At 42.8% G+C, this 12,579-nt stretch overlaps 1 protein-coding gene across 1 annotated transcript; it reads right to left on the bottom strand.

The window, feature by feature from the left end:
• Positions 1–325: 325 nt before the first annotated feature.
• On the bottom strand, positions 326–2,597 carry H2AZ1 (H2A.Z variant histone 1). The gene is given in 5 exon segments (NM_174809.2): positions 326–905; positions 1,159–1,288; positions 1,640–1,753; positions 2,034–2,111; positions 2,555–2,597. Coding segments are annotated over 5 exon segments (387 nt in total). The 5' UTR covers positions 2,558–2,597; the 3' UTR covers positions 326–843.
• Between the last annotated feature and the right edge of the window lie 9,982 nt (positions 2,598–12,579).

Raw genomic sequence — 12,579 nt, 5'->3', positions numbered from 1 at the left:
ATGTGAATAGTATGTTCCCCAAAGATGTTACCATATACTGAACAATTTAACGCAAGTAACCTTCAAAACAGCGTGTAGCACACTACAATTATCAGTCTAAACTGAAAAGTCCCTTCTGTGTAGGTAGCTACATACAGGACCTTCCTAACTGGTCTCTGCTCCCAACCCCACCCAAGCCCCCCCAGTGCTCTGGTGTAGTGCCGCTATCACAAACAGCAATCAAAGCTAATGAACTGAGATGGTTAAACTGAGCCTAAAAAACATCAACTTGTGCTGAAGTTTTAAAATCTTTTAATAGTTCATTACACAGTATTTAAAAAAAAATACTTGGGCCTTTTAACTTTGTTGATCTACAGACAGAATTAACAGTAATTTAAAGGGAAGAAATGTGCTTAAGTTATTGCTAGGTAAGATACCTATTCAACAAAGCTGTTCCTACTATAATCAAGCAAATTTTATACACAACTAGTTTGGGATATGACCTTTATTGAGCTTATCCACCAGAGTGGAAATAATGTCTGTACAAAACCAAATGTTTGTTACTATAACTTCTGCATCACAATTAAAATCCAAACAGTTTTTTAAAAACAGTCAACTCAATCAAAACCCACTACTTCAGAATCAATAGCTTCTTTGAAGCCACAGTAACACTTAAATATGGTTAAGACTCAAATGCAGAAATTTGGTTGGTTGGAAAGCTAATTAAACTTCCAACTTTCTCAAATAGAATTACAAAAAGGCAAAATTGTGTTTTTCACAGAGATACAGTCCACTGGAATCACCAACACTGGACAGCTGTTAGAGTATTTAGAGTCCTGAGATAATAAGGAATCCAGGCATCCTTTAGACAGTCTTCTGTTGTCCTTTCTTTCCAATCAGAGATTTGTGGATGTGTGGAATGACACCTAGAAGAGGGATAAAATAACACAGCACTTTAAAACCAACAGTTTAATGTTCAACTTGGAAGATGTCTTTCAATGTGAGGCTAAGTGCAGAGTAAAAATTCAGAAATACATAGAGAAATCAAATTTCATGATGCAACCATACTACAGATCAATGAAAATATACTGTGTCCTCTTTTAGACTGAAAATTACTAGAGGGAAATTTAAAAGCAAATTCTTTTCTCTAGAGAAATTTATAAGTTAATATTTACATACCACCACCAGCAATTGTAGCCTTGATGAGAGAGTCCAATTCTTCATCTCCACGAATAGCAAGTTGCAAGTGACGAGGGGTAATACGCTTTACCTTCAAGTCTTTCGATGCATTTCCTGCCAATTCAAGTACCTAGAAGGCAGAATGCAATCAATCTCCTTCCAACTTACATTAATGTCAAGATCCAGACAAGAATCAAACCTTCACGATGAAGGTGTATCTACCAACTGTCATCTCCCCCACTACCTGAATGGCAAGATAAGCAAAAGCCATAAAGAGGGCACGCAATTTTATTTCCTAAGGCCGCAAACTCAAGCTCAGGAGGATCCCCATCATGATCACCAGCCCCCCCTAGCGTTGTCGGAAGCTTCTCGCCGCGTTCAGAGCCTGGGAGTTTTCTTGCATCACTTTCCTCCTTCCCTCTCGCCGCCTCCCCCCACCCCCTCCCAACCTTTTCCAGATTATAGGCGTACACCCATTTACCTCTGCGGTGAGGTACTCCAGGATGGCTGCGCTGTACACAGCGGCAGTCGCGCCCACACGTCCATGGCTAGTCGTCCTAGATTTCAGGTGTCGATGAATACGGCCCACCGGGAACTTCGTTTTTAGCATACACAAACATAAATGCACAAAGATAGACAAGTCAAAGATAATTATACGCGCGCCAAAGGCAGGGGCATGGACGGTGGTGCAGCAACGCGCCCCAGCACAGACACACGTGATCGCCCCCCCGCCCCGATATTTATTGCATCGGTAAACCAAGTCGCGACACTATCACCCACGCAAAGACGAAACGCTAATCCAGAGCGATGATAAACAAGAGAGGAAAAGGAAAGAAAAACGCCACGATTCCCAGAATGCACGAACCACCACTGACCTGCAAACCGGCTCTCTGCGAGCGGGAAACCGCCTTTGTCTTGGCCTTTCCGGAGTCCTTCCCAGCCTTACCGCCAGCCTGCGGCGCGCACACGCCCGCGAGCGAAGGAGGAACGCAGAATATAGGATTACCAGAGCAGCACGCCCTTCCCCCACCGCGCCGCGGCTCGGGCGCGAGCGCGGCCCCGTGCCCAGCCGGGGTCTCCGGCCCGCCGCGCGCCGCAAGGACGACCCCGCCCGCCCGTCCCCCGCCGCGCGCTCGGCGCGGCCGCGCGCCTCGGTCCGCCCGCTCGCCGCCCGCCGGCCCCCAGCGGCGCTGCGCGCGCCACCCAACCGTCACCGCCCGCCGCGAGATCCGAGGCTGCTCCGCTCGCCGCCGACAAAACACCTCCCCCTGCTCTTCCAAATCCTGTCTCCGCGCATTCCCAACCGTCGCCGCTTCACCCCCATCTCCGTGTGTAACGGGTTTTTCTCCCGCCGGCAAAAACCCGCGGAGTCTTCGAGCGTCTCCACCAAGTTTACCATTTCGAATTCTGCTGAAGCTCAAACAAGCAAGGCAGAGAAAGGACTAGTCAGACACCCAGCGAAAACCCGCCGCCTACTCCTTCGTCGCACCGCGATTCAAACTGCGCTGTCTCCCGCCTTCCCCGCTCCCTTTATACTGCAGAATGTTCCCTCATCCGGGAACTCGGATTGCTCATCCCACCAATGGCTGCCACCCGCCCTCGGGACGCGTCCTTGAAGCTTCAGCCAATGAGAAGGCGAAGAAAAGGGCGGAGGGGCGGGCGCTTCACAGCTCGAATTCCTATTGGAGCATGCGGAAGGAGGTGGGGGAGGGCGGAGGGATTGGAACTGGGGAGAAGAAGGGCACAGCGGCGGGAGGGAAGAAACAGAGCGAGCTATGCTGCGGGAGCTAGGGGGCCCCCCCGCGCTCGCTGAGGTCACGTGTCCGAGAGGCGGAGTTGAGAGGCTCAGGGGAGGGGCACGCAGTATCGCGCACCCCACCATCACCCGTTCGCTTTCGTCTCCTAACCTGATTCCGGAGACCACGTGAAGTCTCCGCGGGGTCTAGCGCGCCCCACTTCCTGCCCTCCCCTTCCAAATGAGCACCTCGAAGGCAGAGACCGACCAGTCCACAGCCTTCTTCCGAGGCCCGGGGTACTCTTCCTTGATACCCTTAGCATCGCCCAGCTTTTTCAGTCTGACAGGTGGCGCGAACGCGTCCAGTGAGAGGAGCCCCAATTCCTTCCCTGACCACATCCTTGATAGTGATTTCAGTCTTCTAACCCCACTGGGCGAGTCTCGAGCCACCGACTGATCATGATACACTGCTCCCACGTCATTTTCAGTTCTAACTCCCTCGTCTTTCCTCACCATTTTTGAATGCCCTAACCCCGCCACCCCACCCCAGTGGGATACTTTCACGGGAAAAACGGTGATGAAAGCCCTCTTGCTGGTCAGAAAAGACACTTCGGTCTACCCCTAGAGGGCTTGGAGTGAGACGGTATTCTTTAATCAAATCATAACCCGTATCTTTCTGGAGATTACACATCAATGGGTTGTACCTATAGCCTGGTGTCTAAAGTTGATTTAATGAAACCTCAAAGCTATTCTGTGTCAACTTTTCTATGCTAAACAGTTTGCTACATGACAAACGTTCGGTAAATGTCAGTGGGGTAACTTCTAACGTGATTCAAAGACAGTTACAGATGGTCCATGTAATCAGTTGCAAATGATGGGCTAAAAAAATAGTACTGTACACACAGTACTATCATAATGCCAGCTACTTAGTCGTCCAACTAATAGATTAATAACACCTGTGTACATGTCCAGCTGCTTGAAGACAATAATGATCTAAATCTTTTATATTTATAGCATTTAATAGTGTATTACCTTTTAAATATATTTCTGATGTCAAAAAGTTTTAATATATGTATTCTTAAGTACTGTAGTTTGAGTTTCAGTTTGAAAGAGTTTATCAAATTAGAGGACCCCTCCATATCTGGTAGGTAAGTAAGTTCCAGTGAAGAAGTTCCCAACAATTTGACAGAGTTTTGTTATTTTCTTCCCCTTACAAATGAGGAATTTTTACATTGTAGTCAGTAGCAAGAGTTAATCAGTTCTCCCACTGAATTGTTACAATGACATTTTAAAACTGTGAAACCTGATGTAATAGTTAATCTGAGCTCTGCAGAGGCTTCCTGATATGTAATTTAGAAGCCAACGTTAATACCTTTTCCAGTTTGGATAATATGTACTCTTTGCTATGAGATCCAGCTATAGGAATTCACTGTTGCCTCACTGAACAGTGGTTAAGAGAATGTGCTCTGGAGCAAGTAGACAAGAACTCTGCTCTGCTTCCTTCTCAGTATGTCATCTTAGTTACTTTTTGGAGCTTCAAGTTTCTCTTCTCTCCATCCATGGGATTTTCCAGGCAAAAGTACTGGAGTGGGGTGCCATTGCCTTCTGCGTATGGAAAGAGTACAGTACTACCTATTCTCAGCTAGTTGTTGAAAGATTAAAGGAGAAGGTATGCAATGTATGCTCCAACGTGTGTTTATCACATAGCAGCAGATAATAATGATGGTGTCCTCTACATTGGATGCTGAAGTGAAGTCGCTCAGTCGTGTCCGACTCTTGCCGACCCCATGGACTACAGCCTACAAGGCTCCTCTGTCCATGAAAATTTCCAGGCAAGAGTACTGGAGCGGGTTGCCATTTCCTTCTCCAGGGGATCTTCCCGACCCAGGGATCGAACCCAGGTCTCCCACATTGCAGGCAGACACATTGGATGCTGGGGAAGGATGAAATAAAGTATCTTTGATTCCTACATCTTTTCCCTTGTCTAGCATACCGTCTTCGTTTGACATGAAAGTAAAAAGCCGCAATGCAACCCTGAAACCTACCTAGGCCCCCTGCATTGGGATAGCAGAGTCTTAGCCACTGGACCACCAGGGAAATCCCCACTTTAATTTTAGATTGCCTATCACTTGCTGAAATGGATCTTAACTGTTATAGTAAGTCAACACCCTAAATCTTGGGGAAAGAAACACACTTTAGTCTGCAGCACTGAGAAACCCATCAGTATTTCTGAGAAGGGGAGAATACAGCATTCCTCAATTTTAAGGTACTAATTTAGCATGGGGTAAAAGCCAAATCATAAAAGAGAAAATTTTTGTGAGAAGACTGGTAAAGCTGATGTATGTCATTTAGGTATAAACCCTAAAACCATGTAACACTGAAACCAAGACAAGGATGTAAAATCTTGAAGGAAGACTGAGTAATATTTAGTAACTGGGTGTGGCATTTAAGAAAGTGTAGGAAGGATGTAGATAAATGAGAAAGGGCATACAAGAAGAAGCTCAGGTTTTTTGGATTGATGGTTTAGGATATGAAGTAGCATCTATAATAATGAAAATGCCAAAAGGGTAGACATGGATGAGCAGAGGAGAGAAGAAAGAGGAAAGCCAGGAACATTATGAAAAGTTTAACCTGACATTCGGGGAATCCAAGTGGAATTTTCTAGTAAGTATGTTGACAATGAGGGCAAGAGTTTGTGAAAGAAAAATTTTCAAAGATATAGCCTAAGAAGCATACCTAATAAAGAAACTTTAGGTGATGATGTCAGCACTGTTACAAGATAGCATGAGGCATGTTTAACAGTTTATGTGAGCAAAAATTGGTTGGATCCACTTTTAAATTAAGTGAGCCATTTTAAAATTTGTAATTCAACAAAGTGGTGACTCAGATGGTAAAGAATCTGCCTGCAATGCAGGAGACCCAGGTTTGATCTCTGGGTCAGGAAGATCCCCTGGAGTAGGAAATGGCAACCCACTCCAGTATTCTTGCCTGGAGAATCCCATGGACAGAGGAACCTGGTGGGCTGTAGTCCATGGGGTCACAAAGAGTTGGACATGACTGAGTAACTAACATTTACTTAAAGTTTCTTGTTATTAAACATGTTTTAAAAAATCATCGATTTAACATGTAAGAACAGCAGTCAATTGGAATTGGCAGCGCCAAGCTGGAAGTAGTTAGAGGCACTCCACCAACAGGAGCTGGGGGAGAAGACTTCTGTAGGGAAAGTCTGGAAGCAAAGAAAGGAAATTATTTGATTGGCTTTAAAAGATCTGATTAACTTAAAGCAATTGGTCATCTCTAGGTTTTGATTTCATAGCCTTGAGGCATTCACAGGTATAGATTTTAGGCTATTTTCATAGCATTAGAGCCACCTCAGTCTAATAACCTTGTTTAATTAATTTGACACCACAGACGCCAATACCAAGGAAAAGAGTGAATGCAACTGAAAGCTGAAGAGCAGTCAAAAAGATCTAGAGAAGTAAAACGTAGTCTCACTAGACGTAATGATTCCACACTAAACTAGAAAACTGTAGTTACTACATCTTGTAAGATGATGTTTACCACATGTATATTGCTCACTCTAGGTAAAGAACAATCTGTATTTGGTCTTTACTACTCTCTTCTGGAGAAGGCAATGACACCCCACTCCAGTACTCTTGCCTGGAAAATCCCATGGACGGAGGAGCCTGGAAGGCTGCAGTCCATGGGGTCGCTTAGGGTCGGACACGACTGAGCAACTTCACTTTCACTTTTCGCTTTCATGCATTGGAGAAGGAAATGGCAACCCACTCCAGTGTTCTTGCCTGGAGAATCCCAGGGACAGGGGAGCCTGTTGGGCTGCCGTCTATGGGGTTGCACAGAGTCGGACACGACTGAAGCGACTTAGCAGCAGCAGCAGCATTCTCTTCTGTTTACCAAAGATGATGATGTTGCCATAAATTCTGAAACTAAATGGCTTTATCAAAAGTCTTGGTTATTAAGTAAATATTTTTTGCCCAATGTTATAAGATAATGAGGAAAGTCCATTTGGTAAATGCTATAAATCAGAAATTCCACAAGGCTATCTTAGTACTGTTGGGAATCGAAATGCCACTTTCATCCTGAGAAGTTAAGGAAGCACCACAAAAAAAGGCAAGTTTAAAGCCATTCAGTTTATATTGCACAGTCCTCTACAGACTCAGCCCCAGGGGAAAACCATATAAAAGATGTGACCATCACATCTATTGTTAAAACCTTGCACAGATAAGTGTGACTCCCTAGGCCTCTCAATAGGATAATCATGGCTCAGAGAAGAAGCTGAACGTTTTTCCATTCCCTAAGACTTTCCCAGCTTTATTTTGTGTAGGTGCTATGTATGTGTGTTGGAGAAGGAAATGGCAACCCACTCCAGTACTCTTGCCTGGAAAATCCCATGGACACAGTCCACAGGGTTGCAAAGAATCTGACATGACTGAGCGACTTCACTTCACTTTATGTATGCGTGTATGTGTGTGTGTGTTTGTGTGTGTGTGTGTGTGTAGGAATGGGAGTGGTTGCTTGAAATTATTTGTCAGCGTAGAGTAACCTAGTGAAAGCTAACTAATCCAACCAACAATCTATCTGAGAATCATCTTGTTTACTTTTGTAACTGCTTTAAGTTTTCCCCAGTTTGCTATAGAATTACTTTCATTGAGATTTCGCACTGTCTGGGCCCAGGCAGAGAATGAAAGAGCAATGCTTTTGTTCAAAGGAATAGATAAGGCTATCAGATCATGATTAACGAATCACTAGGTTTAGGATATTTGAGGCATGATATTAAGCAAGATCAATTGCTCAAAATAGTTTTTGAGCCTTGTAAATTCTGTACACTTACAAGGCATTTTATGAGTTTTCTATGGAATTTGACCTAGAGGTCAAATTTCAACCTAAACATGTCTGAGGTAGACGTGATCATGGCTTATCTTCATTTTAAAAGATGAAGAAACAGACTTAGGGGACATTCAGGGATAAAAGAGACCCGATGTACATTCTCTGTGGTCTTTTATAGTTTTGTACTTCTGAGTTAAAAACCTTGGGAGAGGATTTGATTAGTGCCCATGACCATATATACCTGTGATCTTCTCTGTCTTAAATGAAATAGATGCAATCTCTGAACAATTTTGAAGACATCAATGTTATTCTTTCTAGATGAATACCATTTTCATTATCTTCTCGTGTCCTGATGTGTTGTGAAATAAGTTATTAATTTCTTCGATAAGCCCTCTCTACTGCTCAGAACCTCAGCAGGAAGCAGCCTGAGATGAACTCTTCCTCCATTAATAGATTATTCCAACAAGTCTAGGCAAGAGCTGGCCAGGTCATTCATCATATTTCACCACAGGATATGGAAATTTACATGCTGGCTCTTTGTTTAGATTTTTATTTCCTGTTTTTAAAGTAAAACAGTGTACTCATTTTAATTCTCAAAAATGAAACAAATCACTTTTTGTCCAAACTTAGCTGACAATTCAGGAATTTTATAAAAATTTGAAGAAGAGAGAAAAGAGTTACTGTATATTATTATAATGTAGAACCTGTTTCACAATACTGATTTTGTAATAAAACTTTACTAATTTTACAGAAAGTGCTGTTTCAAATTAATGAATATTATAAATTACAGAGCACTTGATAAATAAATATATATATGATATGTATAAAAATAAACATATAGCAAAGGTATAATACTTTTACATATGGATATATATAAAACTCCAAGTGACCAGTAAATAGTTTTGCCAAGAACAAATATAGTTATCTCCAACTCTTTGCGACTCTGTACTGTAGCCCGCCAGGCTTCTCTGTCCGTGGGATTCCCCAGGCAAGAATTCTGGAGTGGGTTGCGATTTCCTTCTGCAGGGTATCTTTGTGACCCAGGAATCGAACCCATGTCTCTTACATCTCCTGCTTTGGCAGGTGGATTCTTTACCATTAGCGCCACCTAGAAAGATTATATATAACACTCCAAGTGACCAGAAAATAGTTTTGCCCAGAACAGTATTAGTAGATTTGCTTTAAAAAAGAATTTATAATAGCATTAATGATTTATAAATGTATCAAAGATCAAGAACTTTTATAATATATATTTGGAAATTTCTGTATTTTGTGTTCTCTATTAAGTAGGTTTACAAACATTCTTTGTGGCTGATTTAAACCGTAGTTCAGTTTCTGTTTCCAATGATATATTAAAAATTCTCAGATGGGATCCAAAATATTGAGGCTCTACTCTTGGTTGTCTGTGGCAATCTGATTGCCTCCCAAAAGTGGGGGACATGACTTGAGACTGCATTTACAAAGCATCACATTTGTATTCAGCCTGCTTATTTTGGAGGTAGGTCAAATCTCCCCAAGTCACTCCTAGGTGCTGAAACTTTGCGTTGAATGATAGCTCATGTAAAAATACAGACACATGGAGAACTGCACCTGTCATGGCTCTTTTGTTCCATTTGCTTCACACATATCCAAAGGCTATTTTGCAAGTGGGACACAGCGCCTTTTCACTGATATGATCTTTTTATGGGTTACAGATTTCTATAGAAACATTGGAACAAATATATTGAAGAATATGAAGCAGATAACCAGAGCCTTAAATGACCAAGACTGGCTCATTGTTCATCAAATCCATTTTTTCTTCCTGAGCTTTCCACCAGAACTCCTGCTCCATGCAGAAGGGGTGGCCTGTGACTGTTTCTTGTCAAGATGTGTGGAAGTGGTGTGTGTCATTTCTATATCAGGGCTTTTGAAAAATAAATGTGCCTTCTCCACCCTCTTTTTCTCTATTGAGAGTTGGACGCAAAGCAGGAGACTTCCAAGTAAGATAAGAGATTAAAACCATGAGATCAATCTCACAAAAGCCACCTGCCAAGAAAAAACACCAGGCAAATACTTGTATTGTGTTAGTCACCACAATTTTGTTGTTTGTTACAGCAGTTAGCCCTCCCTAACTAATTGCCTAGCTTACAGACACAAAACGTGAAGGCAGAGGTGGTTTTGAGAGACCTGCTGCTGCTGCTGCTAAGTCGCTTCAGTCGTGTCCAACTCTGTGCGACCTACGTATGTGTAATCTATTATTATTGGTATGCTGATTTCATTTGCCAATACTGTAAAATAGAAGGATAAGTTTTGGCAAACATTCCCTACTAAAGAATCCTTGTTTTCATTATTCCCTACTTTTAAAAAACTAATTAATTAATTTGGCTGCTTTGGGTCTTATTGCTGCATGTAGGATCTTCGATTTTTGTTGAAGCATGCAGGATCTTTATTTTCAGCATGCAAGTTCTTTAGTTGAGAATGTGAACTCTTAGTTGCAGCATGTGGGATTTAGTTTCCAGGGATCCAATCTAGGACCCCTGCATTGTGAGTGCAGGGTCTTAGCCACTGGACACCAGGGAAGTCCCCACTAGTCCATACTTTTAAAAAGACTGTTATTGTAAAAATATAACTTATGCACAGGTTTACTTTCCATGGCAGTATTTGTAAGAGCAAAAGACTGGAAATAACCCAGGTGATCGTTGATCGGTTCAGATCAGTCACTCAGTCATGTCCAATTCTTTGAGATCCCATGGACTGTAGCATGCCAGCCTTCCCTGTCCATCATCAATTCATGCAGCCTGCTCAAACTCGTGTCCATCCAGTGGGTAATGCCATTCAAACATCTCATCCTCTGTCGTCCCCTTCTCCGCCTGCCCCCAATCCCTCCCAGCATCAGGGTCTTTTCCAGTGAGTCAACTCTTTGCATGAGGTGGCCAAAGTACTGGAGTTTCAGCTTTAGCATCATTCATTCCAAAGAACACCCAGGGCTGATCTCCTTCAGAATGGACTGGTTGGATCTCCTTGCAGTCCAAGGACTCTCAAGAGTCTTCTCCAACACCACAGTTCAAAAGCATCAGTTCTTTGGCTCCTTCCCTATTTGGAACCAGTCTGTTGTTCCATGTCCAGTTCTAACTGTTGCATCTTGACCTGCATACAGTTTTCTCAGGAAGCAGGTAAAGTGGTCTGATATCTCTAAGAATTTCCCATGGTTTGTTGTCATCCACACAATCAGAAGGATTTAGCATAGTCAATAAAGCAGATGTTTTTCTGGGACTCTTGCTTTTTCTACGATCCAACAGAAGCTGGCAGTTTGATCTCTGGTTCCTCTGCCTTTTCTAAATCCAGCTTGAACATCTGGAAGTTCACATACTGTTGAAACCTGGCTTGGAGAATTTTGAGCATTACTGTGCTAGCGTGTGCTGCCGCTGCTCCTGCTGCTAAGTCACTTCAGTCGTGTCTGACTCTGTGCGACCCCATAGACAGCAGCCCACCAGGCTCGCACGTCCCTGGGATTCTCCAGGCAAGAACACTGGCTAGTGTGTCGGATGAGTGCAATTGTGCAGTAGTTTGAACATTCTTTGGCATTGTCTTTCTTTGGGATTGGAATTGAAAACTGACCTTTTTCAGCCCTATGGCCACTGCTAAGTTTTCCAAATTTGCTGGCATATTGAGTGCAACACTTTCACAGCATCATATTTTAGGATTTGAAATGGCTCAACTGGAATTCCATCACCTCCACTAGCTTTGTTTGTGGTGATGGTTCCTAAGGCCTACTTGAGTTTGCATTCCAAGATGTCTGGCTCTAGGTGAGTGATCACACCATCATGTTTATCTGGGTTGTGAAGATCTTTTTTGTACAGTTCTTCTGTGTATTCTTGCCACCTCTTCTTAATATCTTCTGCTTCTGTTAGGTCCATACCATTTCTGTCCTTTATTGTGCCCATCCTTGCATTAAATGTTCCCTTGGTATCTCTAATTTTCTTGAAGTGATCTCTAGTCTTTCCCATTCATTGTTTCCCTCTATTTCTTTGCATTGATCACTGAGGAAGGCTTTCTTATCTCTCCTTACTATTCTTTGAAACTATGCATTCAAATGGGTATATCTTTCCTTTTCTCCTTTGCCTTTAGCTTTTCTTCTTTTCTCAGCTATCTGAAAGGTCTCCTCAGACAACCATTTTGCCTTTTTGCATTTATTTTTCTTGGGGATGGTCTTGAACACTGCCTCCTGTACAGTGTCACAGACCTCCATCCATAGTTCTTCAGGCATTCTGTCTATCAGATCTAATCCCTTGAATCTATTTGTAACTTCCACTGAATAATTGTAAGGGCTTTGATTTAGGTCATACATGAACGGCCTAGTGGTTTTCCCTACTTTCTTCAATTTAAGCCTGAATTTGGCAATAAAGATTTTATGATCATTGAAAAAGCAAGAGAGTTCCAGAAAAACATCTATTTCTGCTTTATTACTATGACAAAGCCTTTGACTGGGTGGACCACAATAAACTGTGGAAAATACTGAAAGAGATGGGAATACCAGACCACATGACCTGCCTCTTGAGAAACCTGTATGCAGGTCAGGAAGCAACAGTTAGAACTGGACATGGAACAAGAGACTGGTTCCAAATAGGGAAGGAGTATGTCAAGGCTATATATTATCACTCTGCTTATTTAACTTCTATGCAGAGTACATCATGAGAAACGCTGGGCTGGAAGAAGCACAAGCTGGAATCAAGATTGCTGGGAGAAATATCAATAACCTCAGATATGCAGATGACACCACCCTTATGGCAGAAAGTTAAGAAGAACTAAAGAGCCTCTTGATGAAAGTGAAAGGGGAGAGTGAAAATGTTGGCTTAAAA

This window comes from Bos taurus, chromosome 6 (genome assembly GCF_002263795.3).
Source record: "Bos taurus isolate L1 Dominette 01449 registration number 42190680 breed Hereford chromosome 6, ARS-UCD2.0, whole genome shotgun sequence".
Lineage (NCBI taxonomy): Eukaryota > Metazoa > Chordata > Mammalia > Artiodactyla > Bovidae > Bos > Bos taurus.
The sequence above is the reverse complement of the archived record's forward strand: the minus strand, read 5'-3'. Positions and strand labels throughout refer to the sequence as shown.